Source organism: Saccopteryx bilineata, chromosome 1, assembly GCF_036850765.1.
Source record: "Saccopteryx bilineata isolate mSacBil1 chromosome 1, mSacBil1_pri_phased_curated, whole genome shotgun sequence".
NCBI classification, from domain to species: domain Eukaryota; kingdom Metazoa; phylum Chordata; class Mammalia; order Chiroptera; family Emballonuridae; genus Saccopteryx; species Saccopteryx bilineata.
Genome location: NC_089490.1, coordinates 105358468 through 105385230, shown reverse-complemented (window position 1 = coordinate 105385230; position 26763 = coordinate 105358468). Strand labels below are relative to the sequence as shown.

Genomic DNA, 26763 nt, shown 5'->3' with positions numbered 1-26763 from the left:
TCTTCCCCCCAGACCTGGGAAGAATCATACTCCTTCCTTAATGGAAAATTGTCTCTGAGAAGGATTAACATTAGGACACCCAGATTCTATTAAAGCTACAGCTTTCCCTGTTATTGTACAATCCCGAGTTTTTCTCATTTTCTTTCATGTTTTATCTACAATCCTCTGAACTATTATTTTGTTTCTTCCCTATTCTTTGCCTTGAAATTAGTCCCAGACTAGGGGACCCTGGAAGAATTGACTACAGTACTTCCCAAGCAGCAGCCGAGTGTTATTTACTCAGAGAGGTTTTGCTAGTTCCATCCTCCAATGTCTCTGTCACCTGACTGAGATCAGCAGGCATCTTTCTGGTCTGGTGGCACGCTGAAATCCCGGATTCCTCTCTGGTTTGTCTGATTCTGGTTTCTGTTTAGTTTTTGTCTAACATTGTAACAGAATGGGTAACACCCTGTCCATTCCTAAGGATAGTACCCCTTGGTGAATTCTGACTAACTGGTTGACCTATGCTTATAAATCTATAAAATAATATCAACTGAAAATAGCCAAAATTTGGCTTTTTTGAGGCCTGAATTAAGTTCTTGCATGCAAAATTGGAAATGCAGGCCCTAATATTGAACTACATAAATAAAATAGTTCCACTCCTTCTATTCCTGCATCGTTGCTCTAAAATTGAAATATATAAGGAGCGTTCATTTAAATAGAGTGGAATTCTGTATCCTAAACTTGTTTCTTTAGTTGGTACTCTGTGAGGTCTTACCATGCTGATTCCTGTACTGTGTTCTTTGTCTTTGGAGTTGGGGCCAAGTAACAACTCCACTATTAGGATTAATCAGATTTATTTATGTGTTATGCTCCTGTCACTGTACTGTAATTGTCTTGTTTGTGTAAAACTGTACTGAGGTCTGTGAAACAGAGGGATAAATAATGGATGGCTGGTTTTTAATTTTGACCTTTTTCAATTGGAACTACTTAACTGTGAGTCTGAACAAAGAAAACCTTTGCTGTTTAAATGAGAGCCTGGGCTTGTTCAGCTCCGAAGATAAGGGGCTTTTCCTGCCTCCAGTCTGAGTCTCGGGTATTCTTAGGTGACTAAGAATCTCTGTGGAGGTGTCAAGAGGGCATCCCTCGTGATGTGTAGTTCGACCCATAGGGACTTTGTAAAGCCAGTAGCCGCGGCCACCATCACAGCCGCCTGGCCCATGCAGGTTCGCACTGGATTTGGTCAGACAGTAATAAAACAACGGAGCCAAAAACTGGTGAGCCATCACCTTTTATTCTAGCTTGCACCCAGCAGGCAAGTAAAAACACACACAGTGGGAAAACACTTCCCTTTCCATTCAGGGCTTCCACTGACTTATCCAAGTTTCCTAGAATCAAAGGTATCTACCTCACCAGCCTTATTCACCTGTTTCCCATCTCCTTCTCTCTGCACAAACTGGCTTCTCCCTCAGCACTCCGCCATCTTGGCTGCTTCTCTTCTCCTCCATGTGGCCTTTCTCTGCTCTCCCTCTCTCCTCTAATGCTAATCTCAGAAACCGAGAGAGAGCAAGCTTCCGGTCTGCCCCATTTTATAGTGTAGAAATCGAAACCTTTAATCCAATATACAAACAAGGGAGTCTCTGATACAAAGTCACTTAGGGTGGGAAAGGCTGTCTTAAAACTAAGCCTTAGGGGTATAACAACCCTGCCTGCTTACAGCCTGTCCCCCACACCCAATGCAAACTATAAGCGAGCAAACATATATATCATATTTACAAACTTATTTGACCAACAGACTTCCAAATTCAACTGTAATCAACCCTTTGAGTAGTACAAATGTTCATGTATGTCCTCATGCCTCCTGACCATCCACTGTACGATTGTACAAAAATTTTTATTTTGAAAATGTGTAAGGCAACATTAAAAAGAGGCAAATGTATGTTCTTGTTTCCATAAATTGGTCATCAGACAAACATGATTTTAAGTTAATAAAACTGGAACTGGAGCCCTGGCCGGTGGCTCAGTTGGTTGGAGCCCAGTCAGGGCACATAAGGGAACAGATCCATGTTTCCGTCTCTCTGTCTCTGTCTCTGTCTCTCTCTCTCTCCCCCTTCCTCTTCCTCTAAAATAAATAAATTAATTAAAATGTATTAAAAAAACAAACATAACTGGAACTGGAACTAATTTCATTTTCAGTAAGCATGAAAAAACTCACTACTAAAGGGTTAAATTATTGACTTGTCTGGGGTTGCACATATAAAGGCTGGTTACCTAGCACTCTGAGTCCTCACGGCTGTATTAGGCAGCCGGGGAGGGAAACCAAGACACATAAGTGTAAGGTTGGTGGATAATGGGGAAAGCTCAGGCCCGGGAACTTTGGCTAGGATTGCCCACAACCCAGCGCTTCCCAGGAACCCTTTGGAAAAAAGCGACCGTCTGCCAGCCAGTGAGATTTCACCATGTCATATTAGCTCGACCACCCTAGGGACCCTTTAAATATCTCACACGGGTCACCACTTGCGACTTCCTTGGCCTCCATCTTTCCTCAAGGCCAGGGAACCTCGTTGGGCAGGATGTGTGCTCTGTACTCAATAAAGCCTTTTATTATTCCACACTTTGTGGCTCTGGCCCCTTCCTTCTTTCTCGGTGGGGAAAAATACCTTACAGTAAGAGGGTTTGAGATGACTTGGGAGGTGAAATTTCCTGCAAGCTCAACCCACGAGCAGCAAACTTGAACCCACTACACAATATCCCTAGAAATTTGTTCACACTCTATAGATATACAAAGAAAACTAAAATTAACACGGGAATCATATCTTTAAGGCTGACAAGCCCCAAGGACACCAGCCCCCTATTAATAATGCTGCAGGTTAATCTGCAAGTATCTACTGAAATGAAAAAATTTCAATTTGAAGTATCCAAAAGTGGGGACCTTGTAACTCCTCCTGATTTTTTTCTGTGCGCTCAGTTAGAAAATGCCAACTCTAAAGTTAATATTAAATAAATGTAAAGCAGACACTGATTGGAAATAGAAGGTTCTGGGAGAAGCACAAAAATTTTTTGAAAAAAAATTTAGAGACTGTCTCTGAAGTGATGAAGGCTTCTGAAGTTAATGAATGTTAACCTCCCATTCCTCTCCTACAGCTTCTCCACTATTGCTATCTGAGCTTCCTTGTACGGACTTTCCCTCCTCCTCTCTTCTTCCTTCCTCTTCTATCTTTGCCTCCTCTACTACCACTCCCGACTGACCTAGGGAAAAATAAGAATAGGAATTCAGGCGAGAATAATCCAGGAATTGTAGCAGCTCCCTTTAAAAAAAAGCTGGTTTCAGGTAGAAAGGAACCAGTAATTGTGTATGTTACTTAGACTAGAATAGAATGAACCTAAATGAAAGATTTCCCTGATTTTATCTGGGACTTTGATGGGTTCAGAAAGAAATTTAAAATTTAACTGTTGGAACATTTGATCCTGGCTATTCTGACTTATTCCAAATAATATTTTACTGGTTTCTAGGAGTCAAACAACAGAATTTAGCTCAAATTTCTGCAGCAATGATTATCGGGTCATCCTGTTTTAACTGTGGGAAGTCTGACACATGGCTCAGGATTGTAGAGCACCCAAGTAGGAGTCTTTTTATTGTAAAAAATATAAGAAGCTTAAAAAATTATAAGAAGCTAGCCCTGGCCGGTTGGCTCAGCGGTAGAGCGTCGGCCTAGCGTGCGGAGGACCCGGGTTCGATTCCCGGCCAGGGCACATAGGAGAAGCGCCCATTTGCTTCTCCACCCCTCCGCCGCGCCTTCCTCTCTGTCTCTCTCTTCCCCTCCCACAGCCAAGGCTCCATTGGAGCAAAGATGGCCCGGGCGCTGGGGATGGCTCTGTGGCCTCTGCCCCAGGCGCTAGAGTGGCTCTGGTCGCAACATAGCGACACCCAGGAGGGTCGCAACATGGCGACGCCCAGGATGGGCAGAGCATCGCCCCCTGGTGGGCAGAGCGTCGCCCCCTGGTGGGCGTGCCGGGTGGATCCCGGTCGGGCGCATGCGGGAGTCTGTCTGACTGTCTCTCCCTGTTTCCAGCTTCAGAAAAATGCAAAAAAAAAAAAAAAAATTATAAGAAGCTGAAATGGGATTTAAAAAAATATATGTATTAAACACATAGTTGTACCAAAGACTATAGAAGGGCATTTCCCTTTCTCCTTAGTAACAATTAAGAATTAAAATTACCATTACAAAAGGAAATTGCTAAGGCTCTTGTAAATAGTAGGAGCTACTTTATCTGTTCTTAATCCTACCCAACGAAGTTGTATCCGACTTCAGAGTAAAGCTTATGTATAAGTGGTAAGAATATGTAATCAACCAATGATTGTTAAATCAAAATTTGTCCCTTTCCAATGAGGGAATATATTAGGGGCAATATATATTTTGTTAATCAAGTTTGCCCCAGTTAACCTAGCAGGGTAAAATTTTCTTCAAACCAATGACTGCACACATATCTTCCAGAGGATAAAATGTATTTGAAAGGAAATCAAATACTGTACCAATTAAAAAAAATTTTTTTTTAAAGAAATGTCCATGAAAAGGAAATAATCTTGAGACTAAAGGTTTGTTGCAGGACATTCCAATACAACTTTGGGCCTTTCTCAGTACAGATATCGGCAAGATTTGCCAACATCCTTTAAGATCTGATGCACTAGTAGCTGAAATTAAGACCATTATACTAGATTACTTAAAAAGGCATCTATAATTCTATGTACAAGCCCTTGTGATTCTAGCTTTCCAGTAAAACAGATTTACACAAAATCTCAAAGCTATAAGACAGTTATTCCCATTCTTTTTTTTATTATAAATAAATTTTTATTTTAATAAGGTGACATCAATAAATCAGGGTACATATATTCCCAGACATTCTGTTGTTCCAAATCCACATAATCTATTACCAGCTATTGCTGTGCATTGACTATTTTTCAATGATAATAAAGTCATGTAATACCTGTTTGAGCATGTCTGTAAAATAAAAGGACAGGAATACCTCTTTGCTTTCCCCTGGAAAGGTTACATGTTTAGTTAGACAGTAACACCCCAGGAGAGTCCCAACTATTGTCTTAGATGCTAAAAGCTGATTTGAATAGTGCTGAATTTTCCAGAGATTGCACTCTAATTCAAGTCATAGATACTCCATTTTTCGCACGTACAGTTTTAAGGAGGAAAATAAGGAAAAAATATTCTGAACCAAATGATGTGTTAAAATATCAATATTTAATAAAATATACCACAATAATATTTCAACAATGTAAACTCAACAGCAGTATTAACAACCATTAGCACTGTTATTAACAAATGAGAAGAGACTTTAATGTTCAAATACTCTTCTAGTTGTCTGGGAACCCAAGGAACTCATCATCACTAGTGTCAGAATTTAAGAAGCTCAGTTGTTCACAATCACTGGCCTCACTTTCTTCGCTATTTTCATATACGATACCATCTTCAGGGCCTTCTAATAAGGTGACCAATTGTCCTCCTTTAGGGAGGACAGTCCTTCTTTTGTAAGTTCCGTCCTCCCTCAAAAAGTGTCCTCTTATATGTCCTCCTTTTTGATATTGGAAGACTAATCTGTAAATGTTCATATTCGATCGATGCAGAGTCAATCCATTGCATGTGATGTGACGTATTTATATCTAAATGAGTACTTTTTTCTTACAATTATTAAAAATTAAAAAGGCATGTAAGCATAATTACAATATAAAATATTACAAATGTTTTTATTATGCATTTATATTATAGTGTATTATTGTTGCAATGAATAAAATGTTTCTTTTATTTATGATAGTATTTTCTTCAATTTATTTTTGTCCTCCTTTTCATTGTAAAAAAGATGATCACCTTGCTTGACCAGGCAGTGGCGCAGGGGATAGAGCGTTGGACTGGGATGCGGAAGGACCCAGGTTTGAGACCCCGAGGTCGCCTGTTTGAGCGCGGGCTCATCTGGTTTGAGCAAAGCTCACCAGCTTGGACCTAAGGTTGCTGGCTTGAGCAAGGGGTCACTCGGTCTACTGAAGGCCCACGGTCAAGGCACATATGAGAAAGCAATCAATGAACAACTAAGGTGTCGCAATGCGCAACAAAAAACTAATGATTGATGCTTCTCATCTCTCCATTCCTGTCTGTCTGTCCCTATCTATCCCTCTCTCTCTCTGTCTCTGTAAAAAACAAACAAAAAAAGGTTGATCACCTTACATCTAAGACATTGCTAATGCCACATTTTTTGAATGACTGTACCACAGTTTTATTCTTCACTGACTGCCATGATGTTTTCACCCATTCACAAACTTGAGTGATAGTAGGTCTCTTCATTCATCCAGTTAGTGACAGAGCATGATTACCAGCAGCCATCTATTTGTTTCACTCTTCTCACACAAAGACTTTAAGTGGTTTGTTGATGGAAACATCGAGAGGTTGCAACTGGCTAGTAAGACCCCCAGGAATTACAGCTAAATGAGTCTTCACTTCTTTAAAGTTTTTTTTTTTTTGGTGGTTTTGCTAATATATGTTCTAAACTGGTCAAGCACTAACAGGGCAGCAAGTGCCATCAGCACTTCACACAGAGCTCCAGCAGCTGCAGCGCGCCTCTCACGTCTGCCCTCGATGATGCACAATGAATGCGCCCACACAACATTGCTCGCTGTTCCTCCTGCGCTGAATGCAACTGTGGAAACCGGAACCAGGAGATCACTCAGTAGATGCAGGATTCCGCAGGGCAGGGATGGGGATGGTTAAGATCCCGCTGGCGCTCATTCTATATATATTTTCCAGCGCTGCGCCCCGCAGCAGCTAAATAAAATGAACATTCGCTCCATAAGACGCATGAGCATTGCCCCCTCCGTTTGGGGGGGGGGGGGAGTGCGTCTTATGAAGCGAAAAATATGGTACTTGATGCTCTAGGACAAGCTCTGATTCTCCATCTTTAGTGAAATACTTGGGATATCTCACACTTAAAAACTGGCTACTAATTAACCCAGAAAACTCAGAGGACTCCCATCTTTCAAAAACAAAGCAGCTTAAAGGATTTCTCAGTTTGATTGGATATTGTCTCAATTAGGTTCCAAGTTTTTATTACTAAACTCAAGTTTACATAAAGAACATAGAGAGCATCATAGACCTATAAAATGTTATAGTCAGCAACGTGATTTCAGTAGCAAAAGGGCTCCCTCCCTGGAAAAGAGCTATCTCTACTACAGACATGGAATGTAAACAAGCAAAAGAAATAGTTATAGACTCCTTTCTTTTTTCTTTTCTTCTTCTTTTTTTTTTTTTTGTATTTTTCTGAAGCTGGAAACGGGGAGAGACAGTCAGACTCCCGCGTGCGCCCGACCGGGATCCACCCGGCACGCCCACCAGGGGCGATGCTCTGCCCACCAGGGGGCGATGCTCTGCCCCTCCGGGGCTTCACTCTGCCAGACCAGAGCCACTCTAGCGCCTGGGGCAGAGGCCAAGGAGCCATCCCCAGCGCTGGGGCCATCTTTGCTCCAATGGAGCCTTGGCTGCGGGAGGGGAAGAGAGAGACAGAGAGGACGGAGGGGGGTGGGGTGGAGAAGCAAATGGGCGCTTCTCCCATGTGCCCTGGCCGGGAATCGAACCCGGGAATCCCCTTCACGCCAGGCTGACGCTCTACCGCTGAGCCAACCGGCCAGGGCTATAGACTCCTTTCTTTATTGTATAGATTCCCATTCAGGCATGATCCACACTAAGCCTTCTACTGGGAAAGCAGCATGTCATGCTATTTCTCACCTCTTAGAGTCCATCTCCATTTCTGGCTGCCCTGAAGTAGTTAAAACAGACAATGGCCCTTACAATACTTCTAAGACATTCTAAATAGCTTTACAAAACTAGAATATTAAAATGTTACAGGTATCCCTTATAATCCAACAGGATAGGCCTGTATTGAACATGCTCGTTGTACCTTAAAAATCTATCTTAACAAACAAAAATGGGGGGAGTCAGGAGGAGAGACTCACCCCACAAGAACAGTTATATAAGGCTTTTTATACTCTTAATTTTTTGAACATTTCCTCCCTGGACTTACTGCAGCCAGGCGGCATTTTATACCAGCCAAGCAACGGCCTAAGCCTCTCAGGTTGTACTGGGATATTAGCTGGCCCAGAGTGGCAGAATCCAATCAAATTACTAAACTGGGGGCAAGGGTATGTTCCAATTTTGTCATTAACAGGTCCTCTCTTTGAATACCAGCAAGGAAAGAGGAATGTGAAGTCTCATCATGAACAGGCATTAGCCCCTAGAAAGCAACCTGGTTCCAGAGATCCAGAAGCTGATAATGAATCCATCTCCAGAAATGAACTAAAAAAAGTAGGACACCTAACTTGCTCCCAAGCACTCAGGTAGCACCTGACATCACCTGGGAACCTTTGAAACATCTAAGCAGGTGTGCTAAAGAACTTGTACAAAATACAGAAATGCCTGTAAATCCCTAAACCTGTTTCTATGCTTGCTCTTTCCACAACCACCACCTAACCTGTCTGTTAAGTAAAGACAGAAACAAAAAAAGTCCTGACCTGCTGTTGATAAAGTGTCACCCTGGAATGCAAAAAAGGGGGAGATGTAGGGAATCACCCATCTAACCTTGAACTCTCTATGACTCTGACTGGGGAACTTGAGTTAAAAGCCCTGAGTGAATGTCTCTTGGATGCAGACACCAAGAAACTTTGTGTGCAGGCACAAAGGAATACATGTAAAAGGGCTTTAGAATATTAGCCTAGAGGTTTTAGATTGCCCCTTCCTTAGTGCTTATTAATTAGCAAAAAAACAAAAACAAAACGTACTGACCCCAATCAGCCCTTTTCCCATGTAGGCATAATGGCCATTTGTCCTTCTTTCCCCTTATCCCCTGGTCTCTTGTAATCCTGTTACCTTTGTTCTGCTTTTGATCAATAAAAGCTTAGGGAGAAGGAAATTCAGGAGGTCTTCTTTGCCTCTCTTGGCAGGCTACCCCCTCTTCCTCTTGACATAAAAAAAATTTTATTCCTTTAAATATATTGTTCTCAAATTATGTAAAAAAAATAGACGATACAATGATTTAGGAAACATTAACAGAAGAAGATACTATGCAGCTCTTAAAAATTAAGTGTACTGATATTTCTGTAAAAGTACATAAACTTTTAATAAATCTTTTTTAAAGTGGTAGGAAAGAATACAAATAGTACTGTAAACTAAGGCTACACATAAGGAGAATACGTTGCCAAGGACTAGAACTTAAAATGAAAAATGATGGAGTGGTGAAGTGCCTAAATTGTGCCCAGCATAAAGTGAAATGTCCTCTCCTTTCACATCTTTCTTTAATATTATTCGTAGCTGTTTCTTTTTTATTTTTTCTTTTTATTTTTTTTAGGTGAGGGGGGGAGGCAGTGAGGCAGACTTCTGCATGTGCCCCAGCCAGGGTCCACCTGGCAACCACGTCTGGGGCTGATGCTCGAGTACCAAGCCATTTTCAGTGCCTGTGGTTGACACACAGACCAGCTGAGCCATCCTCAGCACCTGGGGCCATGTTCAAACCAATCAAGCCTATAGCTGTGGAAGTAGAAGAGGGAGACAAGCAGATGGTCACTTCTCCTGTGTGCCCTGACTGGGAATCAAACCTGGGACGTTCATACACCGGGCCGATGTTCCATCCACTGAGCCACTGGACAGGGCCATGCTCTTTTCATAAATTGTCAAAACTTTGGTTGGTCAATGTTTATGATTTAAATATTCTAATGAGGAGTTGGGTAAGCTAGGCTACAGTGTGAGATCATGTGCAGTTTATCTTCTGCAAATTCTAGCAAAATTAACTATAACTTTTGGTTGTGGCCTGTGGCCGTTTCTGAGAGGCTAACAGCTCCTTTCAGCTGGAATATATAAAAGTAAAGACATGCGGTCATGATAAATGAGTAGCCAAAAGAATGCACAAAGCCTCTTCTTACTCTGTCCCACTGTCAGGAAGGCAGCCTCCTGTCCGCCCTCTCCATGGTCCTTGCTACCACTTTCCGAGTTTCACAGATGTGTTCCATTTTCAATACTTCACAAAACCCAAACTTAAAACTCATAAATTAGGGAGACCCAACTCACATTAGAAAAGGATTCTTTTTTTTTCCTTTTACAGAGACAGAGAGAGAGTCAGAGAGAGGGACAGATAGGGACAGACAGACAGGAACTGAGAGAGATGAGAAGCATCAAACACTAGTTTTTCGTTGTGACACCTTAATTGTTCATTGATTGCTTTCTCATGTGTGCCTTGACCATGGGGCTACAGCAGACCGAGAAAGCCCTTGCTTGAGCCAGTGACCTTGGGTCCAAGCTGGTGAGCTTTTGCTCAAACCAGATGAGCCCGCGCTCAAGCTGGCGACCTTGGGGTCTCGAATCTGGGTCCTCCACATCCCAGTCTAATGCTCTATCCACTGCGCCACTGCCTAGTCAGGCTAGACAAGGATTCTAAACTTTAAAAAATAAAATTCCAAAATGTGGCTTCCTTAGCATATTTAGGGGTCATAAGGGATATTTAGAAATTCTGGGGCTCAGAAATCGAAAATTAATTTAAAAATCAGTTGACTGATGTGAAAAATAATGAAGAAAAATATCTAGAGTTTTATTTTATATATCAATTTTGAAAGAAATCTAGAATTTATCTATAATATTGACATGTCCCTAAATCTTCTAAAGATGATCTCTGGCACTTTATGGTAAGTTAAATGAGAGCAGAAATAAAAAAATAAAGCTATGGAAAACATAATGTGGAAGTTCTGAGGTAACATATTGTCTTAATGTTAAATTTAGCCTGATTATCTTACAGCTTCCTAACAACAAACAAAAAGAAAGAGGGGGGGGGGCCCTGGTCGGTTGGCTCAGTGGTAGAGCGTCGGCCTGGCGTGCAGAGGTCCCGGGTTCGATTCCCGGCCAGGCACACAGGAGAAGCGCCCATCTGCTTCTCCACCCCTCCCCCTCTCCTTCCTCTCTGTCTCTTCCCCTCCCGCAGCCGAGGCTCCACTGGAGCAAAGATGGCCGGGCGCTGGGGATGGCTCTGTGGCCTCTGCCCCAGGCACTAGAGTGGCTCTGGTCGCAACATAGCGACGCCCAGGATGGGCAGAGCATCGCCCCCTGGTGGGCAGAGCATTGCCCCCTGGTGGGCATGCCGGGTGGATCCCGGTCGGGCGCATGCGGGAGTCTGTCTGTCTCTCCCCGTTTCCAGCTTCAGAAAAATACAAAAAATAAAATAAAATAAAATAAAATAAAAAAGAAAGAGGGGGAATTACACATTCTCATTACTTGGCATAAGAAAAAAACGACAGCTGTACAAAAACCTTTATGAACTTGAAGCTAAGAAACAAAAGAGTTCTGACTAATTTCATTTTTTCTAATAATAGTTAAATTTGTAAGCAGCATGAACTTTTTTTATCTTTAATGTAAAAATACTTCTTAAATACCATGGTTGTATTTATATGTAGTAACTGCCACTTCATAAGTCAGAATCCTGCAATGTTTCTTAACAATAATTGTCACTGTACAAGAGGAAAGGCTACAAAAGAGCACTTAAAAAATGTTAAGTCAAGCCCTGGCCGGTTGGCTCAGCGGTAGAGCGTCGGCCTGGCGTGCGGGGGACCCAGGTTCGATTCCCGGCCAGGGCACATAGGAGAAGCGCCCATTTGCTTCTCCACCCCCACCCCCTCCTTCCTCTCTGTCTCTCTCTTCCCCTCCCGCAGCCGAGGCTCCATTGGAGCAAAGATAGTCCGGGCGCTGGGGATGGCTCCTTGGCCTCTGCCCCAGGCGCTAGAGTGGCTCTGGTCGCAGCAGAGCGACGCCCCGGAGGGGCAGAGCATCGCCCCCTGGTGAGCAGAGTATCACCCCTGGTGGGCGTGCCGGGTGGATCCCGGTTGGGCGCATGCGGGAGTCTGTCTGACTGTCTCTCCCCGTTTCCAGCTTCAGAAAAATACAAAAAAAAAAAAAAAAAAATGTTAAGTCAGCCTGACCTGTGGTGGCGCAGTGGATACAGTGTCAACCTGGAAACGCTGAGGTTGCCGGTTCAAAACCCTGGGCTTGCCTGGTCAAGGCACATATGGAAGTTGGTGCTTTCTGCTCCTCCCCCCTTCTCTCTCTCTCTCTCTCTCTCTCTCCCCCCCCCCTATAATGAATAAATAAAATCTTTAAAAAAAAAAGTTAAGTCATTCATTCCCGCAGAAGCTCACTTCCTTCACCATGAAAATAAGAGGTGCGTTTGGGAATTTCTACACTTAAGAAGAATGTGTAGAAAATAGAGCCAAATTTATCCAGACCCTAGACCAGGCGTGGCCAACAGTTTTTGCCCCGGGCTGGACAAAATATTAAAATTAAAAAATGTTAAATACAAAAACAATTCGCTTAAGTAAAGTTTTATTATGTAATTTGTTTATGAATAAATGTAAGTAATTTAGTACAACAAATTAACAAAAAAACTAATGTGATGTGTTGAGGCGCTTTGCATCGCCTATTATTTTTTTAATATCTGGCTCTAAACTTGTAGCTATTCTTTTTTTTTTAGATTTTTTTATTCATTTTTTAGAGAGAGGAAACAGAGAGAGAGAGAGAGACAGAGAGAGAGAGAAGAGGGGGAAGGGGCAGGAAGCATCAACTCCCATATGTGCCTTGACCAGGCGAGACTGGGGTTTTTGAACCAGCAACCTCAGCATTCCAGGTCAACGCTTTTACCCACTGCACCACCACAGGTCAGGCTGTAGTAGCTATTCTTAACACAGCCCCCAAATGTAAATCATTCAATCTTGATCTTGTTGTACTTTTATTTAGGTTCATTAAAGGAAAAGTTTGTTCACAAATATCAGTTGAGCTGAAGATTACTGAAGATATCGTAGTTTATGTATAACAATTTAAAAAGTACCACTGACTTCATTTCCACGGTGTGTCGTGTTGAGAATATTAAAAATTTAATCGCGGACCATATGTTGGCCATGCCTGGTCTAGACGTACTCCCAAAATTTCATTTTTATTTTCTATAACTCCCTGACCTCAAACTTACAAGTATGAAGGGGGGTGAACACACGATACGGTATACAGAGAGCTGCTGTAGAACTGGGCACCTGAAACCTGTGCAGTCACGTTAACCAGCTCTCAGAACATACACACGTGCATGTACACACACACACACACACACACACGCACACACACACACGCACACGCACACACACACACACACAGCTGACTGAGGAGTCCAATTAACTCAGTCAGATTTTGCTGTATTTCAAAAACCTAACTCTTTAAGGTTTTTTTCCTAAAAAAAACAACTCTAATCTCTTCAATCCACAACTAATTTTTGCTATTTTAAAGATTTAAGTTGCTCTTTATAAATATACTTGTCTAAATTCCTTCAGGCTACTATACTAAATGCCATACCCTGGGTAGATAATTAACAACAAACATTTCTTTCTCACAGTTCCGGAGGTTGGAAAATTCACTTTAAAGGCGCCGGTGACTCAAATGTCTGGTGAAGGCCTGCTTCTGGGTTCACAGAGGGCCGCCTTCTCCATGTATCTTACAGGGCAGTGTGTGTGTGTGTGTGTGTATGTGTGTGTGTGTGTGTGAGTGACAGACCTCTCTTGGGACTTCTTTCAGATCCCATTTAGGAGGGCTCTGCCCTCATGACCTAATCACCTCCTAGGCCCCCCCCCCAATACATTCACATTGGAGGTTAGGTTTCAACATTTGAATTTTGGAAGGACACAAACATTCACTCTATAGCAACATTTTATCATCTTCATTTACACAAACATATACAACACTGAATCCTTACAAAAATAACAATGCTAAATAATCCAAATGTTCAAAAAAAAGGATAGCTATGTAAATTATGATGGAATACCGTTATATCTATTTAAAGACTACATTCAATATTGCTTAAGTCAGCGGTTCTCAACCTGTGGGTCGTGACCCCGGCGGGGGTCGAAGGACCAAAACACAGGGGTCGCCTAAAGACATCGGAAAATACATATTTCCAATGGCTTCAGCCGCTGAGAAGCTGCGCTACCGTCTGCAGCAGCGCTATTCAGCTTGAACGCATACCGTTATGGACGTGCGTTCCAAACTGAATGCCTGCGGTCATGCGCAGACGTGACTGCATCATCCGTCCAGGACCTAAGGGGTGGAGGGGGGGCGCTCCACAGTCCATAGCAGCTCACTACGTGTGTCTGACGCTTGCTGACGTCATCAGTGGACGGGTGCAGGAGAGGCAATGAGAATACATAATGCATATCAGGTATTTACATTCCAAATCATAACTGTAGCAAAATTACAGTTATGAAGTAGCCACCAAAATTATTTTTTGGTTTGGGGTCACCACAACATGAGGAACTGTATTGCGGGGTCACGGCATTAGAAAGGTTGAGAACCACTGGCTTAAGTGGATGTGTATATACTCACTATGCATTACTGGGTACTTGCTGTGCAGTTTACCAGAAACTGTAAACACAAACACAAAGAATAAGCCAGAGTCCCCAGTTCGTTTAACTACTCCTCTTATATTTTGGTGCTCAGAAGCAAACAAAATAAAAATACTTCAACTATAGCCTCATCATCCTGAAACTGTGCAGGGCTATCAACTTCCTCATTCTGGAGACATATTACAGAACCCAATACTTCAGTTTTACTGGCACTTGCAAAATACTCTTGATTCATGCTGAGTTCACCATCAATGAAAACTGCCCCCATATTTTTTTAATCACCTCTTACCATCTCACACTCATATTCATTTTTCCACACCTAAGCAAAGGATTGTGCCTCTTTTGTAAAAGATGATTCACCATTCCAGCAAGGTGGGATAGATCCGGATTCTGATTCAACCCATCAATCCCACAAGCCTGTTCCAGAGTCAGGTCACAAATTTTATCATTTCATCAGCATGCTGAAGTTGTCAGACTTCTGAAAAGAACAGTGGGGTAAAGCTAAATGGCACATCAGTGTAGACCTCTCTTCAGCCTGGCCTTGACTCTCTCACTAGTAAACCAGTTTTGATTTCACTTAATCAGACTGCTATCAGTCCATCTTTACTGTGCCCCCCACACACACACACACACAAAAGGGGTACAGCACAGTTAGGGAGGCAGGCTTGGAAGCCACATTGCCTGGGCTCTAATTTCAGCTCTGCCATTTACTAGCTCTGCAGGCAACTTCTGAAACCTCTTTATGTCCCAGATTCCATATCTGCAAAATGGAAATAGTTGCACCTAATTCACTGGTTATGAGGATTAATTAGTTAACACATGTAAAACACTTAAAACAGTGCCTTGTATATAATAAATTTGCCATGACAATAATAAAAACAGCAGGAGATAATTTTTTTAGGTACCTCATGCTATCATCCTCCTGATGTTGTCTAGTCTAGTATCATTATCTAAAAGGGAATGACAGCTTGGTAGATCTTGCTTTTTTCTGAACTTACTATAGCCTAATGGTCACTGTTTCCTTTTAAATATGCTCAATAATGACTGAGAAGTAAATTTTTTTTTGTTTCATTATTCAGTGAGAGGAGCAGAGGCAGAGAGATCCTGACCCATGTCCACCCAGCAAGCCCACTAGAGGGCAATGCTCTGCCCATTTGGGGCCTTGCTCCTCTGCTCAGCAAGAGAGCCTGAGGCCAACTAGCTGCAATCGAGCCATGGCTGCAGGAGAGGAAGAGAGAGAGAGAGAGAGAGAGAGAGAGAGCGAGAGAGAGAGAGAGAAACAAGAGGGGGAGGGGTGGAGAAGCAGATGGGTGCTTTTCCTGAGTGCTCTGATGGGGAATCAAACCCAGGACATCCACATGCCAGGCTGACGCTCTACCACTGAGTCAACTGGCCAGGGCCTGAGAAGTAAATATTTTGTTTAGGATCAAAGTCCAAAATTAAGAGGGCAGATTCCACTGAAAGACTCTGGAAAAATGGACCCATGCATTTATTTTTGGGCTTAGGTTCCTCTACTGTTGTCTACAAACTCTTAAAATCTGCTGTAATCTGGCCTCTCACTTGAAATCCAACTCATCCAGGCCAGGAAATATGATTTCTGCTAGAGCAGCTACAAGTTTTCTTAAATGCCCTCACTGACCTTGAGCTTTAAATGTCTTACATTCATTCCCTCATTTCCAGTCTGCAATCATTTTTATTTTTATTTTTTTTAATTTTTTTTAAAATTTATTTATTTATTTTAGAAAGGAGGGGGGGGGTAGCCCTGGCCGGTTGGCTCAGCGGTAGAGCGTTGGCCTAGCGTGCGGAGGACCCGGGTTCGATTCCCGGCCAGGGCACACAGGAGAAGCGCCCATTTGCTTCTCCACCCCTCCGCTGCGCTTTCCTCTCTGTCTCTCTCTTCCCCTCCCGCAGACGAGGCTCCATTGGAGCAAAGATGGCCTGGGCGCTGGGGATGGCTCTGTGGCCTCTGCCTCAGGCGCTAGAGTGGCTCTGGTCGCAACATGGCAACGCCCAGGATGGGCAGAGCATCGCCCCCTGGTGGGCAGAGCGTCGCCCCTGGTGGGCGTGCCGGGTGGATCCCGGTCGGGCGCATGCGGGAGTCTGTCTGACTGTCTCTCCCTGTTTCCAGCTTCAGAAAAAAAAAAAAAAAAAAAAAAGGAGGGGGGGGAGAGACAGAGAGGAGAGAGAGAAGGGGGGGAGGAGCAGGAAGCATCAACTCCCATATGTGCCTTGACCAGGCAAGCCCAGGGTTTCGAACCAGCGACCTCAGCATTTCCAGGTCGATGCTTTATCCACTGCGCCACCACAGGTCAGGCTGCAATCATTTTTCTTAACATAGGAAATGAAAAATCAAAATCAGAACTAAGTGCTTATGTTTCCGTCACTATTAACACCATGCCAGTAAATTAGGCAGAAAAAAACAAATCTTTCTTGACTTCCTCGTTGTCCACACCTAACTAAAAAAGTTCTTCTTGCTCTCTTAACACTTCTAGAATGCTTAGTCTCATCTGAGGGTTAATCTTTCTTGTCTGTATTCTCAGTGGTCCACGTCACACTTTTCCAGTCATTTTTGATTTGGTATCCTATTTTCATCTTTGGTAAATGCCCTTTTCATGATTCATCTCATTAGAAACATACTGGCTCTCTTCCTCCTTTTTTCCTTTGGTTAGGCTGTAAGTTATTTGTTAGGACTCTTGAACTATCTTCTCTTTTGTAAAGAGTCTATATCCATGGATTTTTTTTTCTTTGAATATTTTGAAGTTAATCTTCCCAAATAAAAAGCAAACTCATTTTACCCAGCATTCTGTTCCATTCCTTGATTAGCACAAAGTAATGGTGACCGAGAACCACTTCTACAGGATTATCTGGGTGTCATTTCAGAACTCCCAAGGATAAACTCTGTCAGTATTTAATGCAGAAGTCTCCATACGTATTTCCTGAGGTTAAAAGTTCTACGAGTCAAAACACAAAAATGGTCTATAACCCTATGGATTAAGTGAAGACAGAATATAAGTTAGTTTTGAGCTAAACATTGTACCAGAGACCATTTACTTTGCTTTATAAGACACTGAATAAGGTCTTGTAACATGTAATTCATTTGATGGTAGGCTTTACCTAAGTTTCAATTCTGATCTGAAGTAAGATTGCAAAGGAGAGAGTAATTTCCACAAGTTCTGGCGAATTCTTTTCTCTGTAAAGTTCTTCTGGGAAAGAACTGGAGTATTTTATTCAGGATTTGATCCACAAATCAGGATAAAAATTTCCACCTTATCTACAGTTATCTCCTTTCCTAAACTCTAAGACTATTTTGGTTACTTAACCCCTTCCACAAAACACAGATTGACAGCATGTCAGAACTGGATTGCAGAGATGCCCTATTTTACAGACATGAACAGATTCGCAGAAGTGAAGTGTCTCATAAGTTCAGACCCATTAGCCACTCAAAAGAATCAGGATAATCCTTCATTGGTCTAATACTTATTTTATTTCACTACAGAGCACCACTTTATAAAAAAGACCCTGTTATTTACCACATCTAATTACTTTTTTATTCCATTTTCTGCCAGTTCCTCAAAATCTCTGCTTTTGCAATAGGTTTTCTTCAGGGGTCTAACACTCCCCAAAGGACATATTAAAAGTAGACTCTTTGGGGGGAGGGGGGAGAGAGAGAGGGAAGGGGGAGGGGGAGGGGCACAAAGAGAACTAGATAGAGGGTGACAGGACAATCTGACTTTGGGTGATGGGTATGCAACATAATTGAACTTTAAGATAACCTGGACATATTACCTTTGAATATATGTATCTTGATTTACTGATGTCACCCCATTAAAAATAAAAAAATAAAAAAAAAGTAGACTCTTAAAGCCTATCCAGGCAGTGGCACTGTGGATAGAGTGTCAACCTGGGGTACTGAGGACCCAGGTTCAAAACCCTGAGGTCCCTGGGGGAGGGGGGTGTCTCTGGCTTGAGCCTGAGATCAAAGACATGATCCCATGGTGTCGCTGGCTTGAGCAAGGGTCACTAGCTCTGCTGGAGCACCTTCCCCACCCCTCCTCAAGGCACATGAGAAAGTAATCAATGAATTGAGGCGCCACAACAAAGAATTGATGCTTTTCATCTCTCTCCCTTCCTGTCTGTCCGTCTGATTCTCTCTCAAAAAAAGAAAGAGAAAAAAGAAAAAGGAGACTCTTAAGTTCGTCCCTAAGACCACTAGAAGACATTTTTGGATGACTTCCTGGGAGTGTTATTCAGAGTCTCAGAATTCAAGAGCTCTAGGATAGCAATGCTGCCTACACTGCGGCCCCTAACGTTGCTTTTAGTAAACACAATAAACCTAACTCTAAAATGAAAACTCGTGAAGGGCTACAGTGATAATCCATGTTTTCAGCTCTTTGCATGATAATGAGGGGCAGCCAAGAGTGGCAACCAGAAATGTTAACAGGCGACCGCTGGGTGCTTACTAAAGCATTTTAAAGCCAGCTAGACACCGGAAGTGACAGAAGAGGGGTCCAAGAGCTCGAAACTCTGCGTCTGACCCGACCGGTTGAGGAGGGCCGCAGCAGACAGCCAGTGCGCACGCGCGATCCCGGCCTTTGTATTCGGGCCGGCTCTTCAAGACCCCTGCGTGCGTGCGCGCGCCCGCTGGCCAGCCCCGCCGCCAGGTGCGCGGGGGGAGGGGCGGCGCTCCGCCCAGCCTTACCTGCCGGCGTTTTCCGCTTCCATTACCGGCTGCTGCTCGCGCGAACGTCTGTTCCTGCCTGGCATGCGAGCGACTGGTCGCTGTACTATCCTGGCCTACGTACAGCGGTCGGACAAGAACCAGAGACTTGGACACAATTGCTGGCAGAACTGGGGCAGCAGCTAACGCTCAAGCTCCACCCCCACGGTTCTGGTTCCCCCGCCTTCTAGTGAGGCCCCCCCCAATTCGCGGGGCCCTTCTGTTTGTTCGGAGCCAAATCCCGAGGCTTGTGGGCGTCACGTGTGGCGGGGCAGCCCAATCAGGTCTGTTTCCATCTCGGTACCTCTGCTTGCCGCTTGGCCTTTCGGGAAGGGCGGAGGACAGAAAAGGTGGGAGGAGGAGCGCTCTGCTGGCGTAAGCTCTCGTCTCCCTCCAGCTGCTGGGTGGTGGGCGAGTGATTGGCGGTTGGTGGGGATGAATGGGGACGCTGTGTAGGTGTGGCTGTTAAGCTTAGCAATAAGGATTATTCAGGCCTTTGGACCCAAAATTTCATCCTGATTAAAAACTTTTGTATTAATTATAAACCGTGATGGAGAAGAGTCTATGGCATCAAAAAAAAAAAAGGGAGTTCAGGCCACACTGTACCATCTTGGGCCTCAGCTTCCTAATCTGTAAATTAAGGTGATTGTAAAACTGCTTTGTAATATGTAAAACTTAACAGAAATCATTGTCTGCTTTACTTTGGATATGTAAAAATATTAATGTTTGAAGTCTATGATAGTAGATGTCATTCAGGCATCTTTATAACCTTCCAGACTACCCCTTTTTCTCAGTGGCTCTTTTTGTCTCATTAGTTTTCAAGTTGTCACTGGTGTTTGTACAGGGACTTAAGTAACTCTTAATGGACATACCTTTTTATTTTCTCTGGTTTGCATAATGAAAACATGGCTGCTGTATCAGTTACTTTTTCCTACTTAAGCTGTGGTAACAGATGACTCCAAAAACTCACTGGTTTACAGCAGCAACAAAAGTTTATTTCTCACTAATGTAACGTGTAGGCTAGCAGATGACTGTGGCTCTGTGCTTCATGCGGCTTCTTCATTCTGGGCTCTAGGAAAGGGCTTTCACGAGTAAATACAAAATAATTTATTTATATTATGTCAGTTGTTTAAAACAGTATTTTTAAACACTTCAGAACTTTTACAAATACTGTGACCCTTAGTAGGTACTACTCAGAACCTGACTCATGGTAGATACACGTAAACCTTGACACTTGTTTTTTTCTTCTTTTTATAATGAAAAAATTTCCCCCATCAATAGAGGGGTGGGGGGAGAGGGAGAGAGAGAGAAAGAAGCATCAACTCACTGTTCTACTTAGTTTCATTTAGTTCTATACTCCTTGACTGCTTTTCTTACATGCCCTGACCAGGGATCAAACTGGTGACCTTGGTGAGCTGGGAGGGGGTTTTATCCACTGAACCACCCCACCAGGGCTCTTCTTGTAATACAAGTACCTGACTTAAGCTTTAATTCCCAGGCATTAATTTTAAAGAGGCATTGACTTTATAAACTGGCTATCCAAAATATACACATTCACACACAAACACACAAAAAAACCCCAAAGAACCATGCTGTCTCCCCCAACTGAGGCTCCTTTGTTTTAGGAATCTTGGTTGATTTCAATAAATGACCATTTGGGCTACTTCTTGTTTTTTCCCTGTGTTTTAAATTTTCACTCTTTTGTTTTAAATTCACTGATAAAGAGTGAACTCTGAAACCGTAGGCCCCCATGTTGACTCCAATAAAAGCAAAACCACAGGCCTAGGCACATGAATGTGCTTGCTTTCTCTACCTGCAACCTCACTTTTAGGCCCCAGGTATGCTGTGTAATTTTTAGTTCTTCTACATAATAAACTTAGATCTTTTCAAAATTTCCTGATGGTTATTGCTGAAGGGTATGTTGCCATCGTAAGAACCATAAAGTTTGGTAGTCACAAGTTCGGTTGTTGATAGGCTAAGACCAGTACAAAACAGTATCTATGGAATAGTTGTTAAGTTAATGAACAGCAGCATAGCCTCCTTCCCTGTTCTTTTTTTTTTAACCACCTAGGATCACAGTCTAGAAAAGTTTTAAAGGAAGTGGCTTGCCTCACTGATAGCAGAATTCTGGTGACTGGTCGTATGTGTAAAGAGCTGCAAACTTTAGTCAGGTTTTCATTTAGAAAGAGTTACCCTTAAAAAAAAGTAAGAAAAAGAAAGAGTTACCCTTGAGCAGCCAGGATCTGTCTCACTGTGGTTGCTGTGCCTCCTGGCTGTGCCAGCTCATAACCTCAGCAGATCAGCGGCCTCTGCTTAGTTCTGTTTTATGAAGAGTTGATTGGGAGAGTTGTTGGGGAACAGGACATTGAACTTAAGAGTGGTGAAGCAATCACCAAAGTGGCTCCTATCCCATCAGAGTCTCTTTTACCACCCTGAATCTGTCTGGAAGACAAACTTGTTCTGCTGTGAGCATTGCTTGGGGAAACCTAGGAGAAATCTCCAATCTTTGCCAAATATGTCTTAACTTCAAAGAGACCTTGTATGATGGGACAACAAATGAAGGGCCAAGTTACTTCCCCTTGTTTCCCTTTTCCTCCCAATCTTCCTCTCCCTTTCAAGAACCTAGTAAGCTTGCTTACAGTGGTTGCCAGGGAGGGAGGCTCTGGGGAGGAATTAGAAAGAGGCACAAAGAAACTTTTTGGGTGTGAGAGATATCATTTTGATAGTAAGAATGGTTACACAGGTATACATGTGTGTCAAACATCAAATCGTATGCTTTAAATATGTCAAATATACCTCCATACCTCCTTAAGTGTTTAAAAGTGAGTGTGTCATATTTATCGAATATACACAACCATAATCCTTCAGAATTGTCTTGCATTAACCTTTTGCTTAATAAAAATCAATCCATAACCAAAGTACAACCTAAAAATGTGTAATTAACTGTTGCTGACTTCAAGCGCCTCTTTACCAGTAGCACCATAGCACAGGGTATAGCTGTCTCAGTGCACTGCTTCAGGTATCAAAGGATGCCGGCACAAGGACAGAGTGCTTTAAACTTCACTCAGTCCACAGTGACCTCACCTCACAAGTCTCCACATGCTTGTAAAAGGTAGTTAACACAAGCAATTTGTGTATGCCAAAGGACAAATGATGCAATAATCTAGCCAGGCCATGGCAGGGCTGCTGCTGTTTAGAGCATCAGCCCTCTGCACCAACAGTATAGGTTCCATCCCTGGTCAGGGTACAGACAGGAGACAACCTATGAATGCATAAATAGGCGGAACAACAAATTGATGTGTCTCTCTCTCCTCTCTCTTTAAAATAAATCAATCAGCGAAAAATAATCTAGCCAGAGCGGAGCCCAAGGCTAGACATCTGCTAGGGAAATCATACTATAGGGAGAGTTATAAGAGAGACAAAACCCTGGTCTGGGAAAGGTTTGGGAATAGGTTTTTAAAATGTTCTGGATCCAGCCCTAAGTCCCACCTCCGGCCGGGTCACATGGCCGCGCAGTACTGCCTCCTCTTTCGTGTCCCGCGGGTCCGGGCGCTGTAATTCCCGCTCTGTCCACTGGCAGTCTGCTGCGTCTCCTACCTGCGTTTTGCCCGCCGCCGAGCGCGCAGGCTCTCTGCGGGACAGTTCGCCCTGGGCGCCTGTGGAGCCAGCGGGAGTATGGTCAGCAGTTCTCCGAGAGTTTAAAGGGGCACTGAGCTGCCTTTAAATTCTGAAGGCCCAACCTGGACGCTGAGAAACCTTTGAAGGCTGGTCTCAGGCCTGGAGGGGACCGTGCCCTCTTTGCGCCCTTTTGGTTGCATATACCGGGCTGCCAGGGTGGGAGAGAACACAGGTATTCTGACCCCCCCCCTCCCCCAATTGTTTCCCAGCCTGGAAACCTTCAAACACCGCCTGCTTCCTCCTCGCCCAGCCAGCCGGCTCATCATGCCCGCGGGCGTGACTTGGACCACCTACACGAAGATGGTCGCAGCTAGTCTTCTTGCCATGTTCGCGGGGTCCCAGGTGGTGCACAGGTACTACCAGCCGGACCTGGTAAGTGCAGGAGGGTCCTCGTTCCTAACTCTTGGACTACCCCATTTTCCCTACAGCAGCAAAAGTGATCTTAAAATGAAATCAGGACTACATCTGCTTTGAGCCTAAAAATTTATGATGACATTCAATTGCATTTAGAGCAGTGCCATGGGCTACTCTTACACAGACTTAGGCAGAAATCACACAGTTTAAGGTCTTACACAGTCTGCACCTGCTTGCCACTGGCCTTACCTCATATCATTTCTTCCTGTTCCCTCTGTTGCAGCCACACCAGCTTCCTTGCTGTTTCTCACTCATCAAGCCTGTTTCCTTCTCAAGGCCATGCTTTTTCTGTTTTTGGAATGCTTTTCTCCCAGATCTTGTCTTGGTTTCCTTCTTCAAAACTTCAAGTCTTTCTTCTAGTATCTCCTGCAGCAATGAGGGTCCATTGGACAGCTTCAAAATAATTGTTTGCAATTATTACTTTGTCTCTATTTGTTTTTTGTTTCCTCCACTAGAATATAAGCTACACAAAAGAACTGTGCCACAGTAAGGTACCACTTTATAATCACTATGGTAGCTATTAATTAAAAAAGAACAAAAACAAAAATAGCTAAGGACAGGTGTTGGTGAAAATGTGGAGGAACAGAAACCCTCATACAGTGCTGTTAGCAATGTGAAAGGGTGTAGCTGCTGTAGAAAACAGTTTGTCTGTTCCTCAAACAGTTAAATACAGTTACCATATGACCCAGCTATTCTGTTTCTAGGTTTAGACCCAAGAGAAGTGAAAACATATGTCCACACAAAAACTTGTACATAAATATTCATAAAAGTATTATTTATAAGGGCCAAAAAGTAGAAACCAGTCAAATTGTCCATCAACTGATAAATGAACATATAAAAGGTGGTATATCCCTATAATGGACTATTATTTGTTCCTAAAAAGGAAATGGAATACTTATATGTGACAACATGGATAAACCTTAAAAACATGCTAAGTGAAAGAAACTAGTCACAAAAGACTCCATATTGTATAATCCCATTTATATAACTGTCCAGAATAGACAAATCTATTGAGATAAAAAGTAGATTAAGGGTCATCTAGGGCGGTGGCTTGGAAGTGGGCAGGTTGTGTGGAAATAGGAGTGACTGGTGATGGGTATGAGGTTTCTCTTGGCTGTGCTGTTCTAAAATAAATCACACTGATGGATGCACAACTTGATGAATATACTAAAGGCCATTAAATTTATACTTTATTTGTGTGTTGATGTTTTTTTACAGGACAGAGTCAGAGAGAGGGATAGATAGGGACAGACAGGAACGGAGAGAGTTGAGAAGCATCAATCATCAGTTTTTTGTTGCGGCACCTTAGTTATTCATTGATTGCTCTCTCATATGTGCCTTGACCGCGGGCCTTCAGCAGACCGAGTAACCCCTTGCTCAAGCCAGCAGCCTTGGTTCCAAGCTGGTGAGCTTTTGCTCAAACCAGATGAGCCCACGCTCAAGCTGGTGACCTCGGGGTCTCAAACCTGGGTCCTCGGCATCCCAGTTCGATGCTCTATCCCCTGCACCACTGCCTGGTCAGGCAAATTTATACTTTAAATAAGTGAATGGTATGTGGTATGTGAATTATTATCTCACTAAAGTGGTTATCAAAGAAAAGTCACCTTCTCAGGCATTTCCTGAAGGCAGTTTTATATTTTTTTGCTGTTTTATGCATGGTGGAGAGTCAGTCAGTGGTGCAGGAATAAATTTCCAAATTTGGAAAGCTTTATTCAAATTAATGATCTGTCAGTTGATAGTGATGCAGATTCTCACTCTGTGAGTCCTGTGGAACTTAAGACAGCATGGATGGTAGAGTCATTAATACAGGGCTGGAAGGGGATTTAGATCAATCATTGGTTCTTACAATAAAGGCTTACTCTTGAGTAGCAAGATACTTTTCTTCTTTTTAACTCTTTACTTGCTTTGAATTCTTTCAGGTCATATTTAATTATAGTCTAAAAGGCACTGGCTTTTTTTTTTTTAATAGACAATACCTGAAATTCCACCAAAGCCTGGAGAGCTCAAAACGGAGCTGTTGGGACTGAAAGAAAGACAACACAAACTTCAAACTTCTCAGCAGTAGAAACCTCAAAATATGTACAACTCTGCCAAAACTCTGTGAATGATAAGTCTTAAATATATATTTTTGAAATATATTGTGTCTAACTACTTGTCCTTAAGCACCTAACACAGTGCTAATTGCAAGAGGGGGGTGCACAGAGATTTTAACTGATGCCTTGAGATTTATTTTTGGTTTCACCAATGTTTCTTGAAAACTGCCAAAACTTTATATCACTAGGTTCTTGAATATGGTTTAATAGATATTTAGTTGTGAATATCATGTGAGATAAAGTATTTGCAGTAACTCCTGCTCTTAATCATTCTTTGTTTTTTATATATATATATGCACTCCTGTGTTTATTGCATATTAACCAAGGTACAAAAAGAACCCCAGATCTCCATTAATAGATGAATAGATAAGAAAGATGTTATACATACACACGATGGAATATATTCAGCCATGCGAAAAGAGGATAGACATAGATAGACCTTGGGTACATTATACTAATGGGATAAGTCAAATGCAAAGACAAGTATTGTTATGATATCGTTTGTATGGAATTTTAAAAAGTCAAATCTGTAAAAAACAGAGTAAAATGGTGGTGAGCAGGGTATGAGGAATGGGGGATAAGAGTGATAGTGTTTAAGGGTACAAACTTGTAACAAGTAGTAAATAAGCCATAGAGATCTAATGCACAGTATAATGAGTCTAGACAAAAATATTGTATTATAATTATGTAACATGGTAAATACTGCTACAACAGCAATCATATTACACTACAGTATATAAATATGTCAAAGTAACAGATTGAACACCTGATATACAATGATACATGTCAAATTTATTTAATAAAAAAAGAAAATTCAAATTATAATACTAAAGGTCATACTACTATATAATTTGAATTTAGTGTTGACTTTTTTTTTTTCTTTATAGGGTCAGAGAGAGAGAGTCAGAGAGAGGGATAGACAGGGACAGACAGACAGGAACGGAGAGAGATGAGAAGCATCAATCATCAGTTTTTCGTTGGACACCTTAGTTGTTCATTGATTGCTTTCTCATATGTGCCCTGACCGCGGGCCTTCAGCAGACCAAGTAACCACTTGCTTGAGCCAACGACCTTGGGTCTAAGCTGGTGAGCATTTTTTAAAATTTATTTTTGCTCAAGCCAGATGAGCCCGCGCTCAAGCTGGCGACCTCGGGGTCCTGAACCTGGGTCCTCGGCATCCCAGTCCAACACTCTATCCACTGCGCCACTGCCTGGTCAGGCTTCTTTTTTTTTTTTTACAGAGACAGAGAGTCAGAGAGAGATTGTTAGGGACAGACAGACAGGAAGGGAGAGAGATGAGAAGCATCAATTATTAGTTTTTCATTGGACCACCTTAGTTGTTCATTGATTGCTTTCTCATATGTGCTTTGACCCGGGAGCTACAGCAGAGTGAGTGACCCCTTGCTCGAGTCAGTGAC

At 42.7% G+C, this 26763-nt stretch overlaps 2 protein-coding genes across 9 annotated transcripts in view; one reads left to right on the top strand and one right to left on the bottom strand.

The window, feature by feature from the left end:
- The window catches only part of TDG (thymine DNA glycosylase), a 33846-nt gene extending 14489 nt beyond the window's left edge, over positions 1–19357 (bottom strand). For 2 of the 4 annotated variants that reach the window (XM_066263209.1, XM_066263229.1), the window contains exons 1-2: positions 19143–19274; positions 14733–14921 (exon numbers count right to left, since the gene is read on the bottom strand). In XM_066263209.1, coding sequence (XP_066119306.1) covers positions 14733–14806 — 74 coding nt within the window. In that variant the 5' untranslated portion in view covers positions 14807–14921; positions 19143–19274. Of the gene's footprint in view, positions 1–14732; positions 14922–17238; positions 17323–19142 lie in introns of those variants that run through there. The other 2 variants (XM_066263219.1, XM_066263238.1) reach the window with 2 other exon arrangements.
- On the top strand, positions 19310–25390 carry UQCC6 (ubiquinol-cytochrome c reductase complex assembly factor 6). Of its 5 annotated transcripts, none has more exons than XM_066263264.1 (3): positions 19310–19444; positions 23048–23210; positions 25222–25390. In XM_066263264.1, the coding sequence occupies exons 2-3, from the start codon at positions 23103–23105 to the stop codon at positions 25315–25317; spliced, it is 204 nt and encodes a 67-aa protein (XP_066119361.1). In that variant the 5' UTR covers positions 19310–19444; positions 23048–23102; the 3' UTR covers positions 25318–25390. The 5 variants fall into 5 exon arrangements, with proteins under 5 accessions (XP_066119361.1, XP_066119397.1, XP_066119388.1 ...); XM_066263300.1 differs by having other exon boundaries at positions 19357–19460; XM_066263291.1 differs by having other exon boundaries at positions 19357–19535.
- The last annotated feature ends 1373 nt before the right edge of the window (positions 25391–26763 follow it).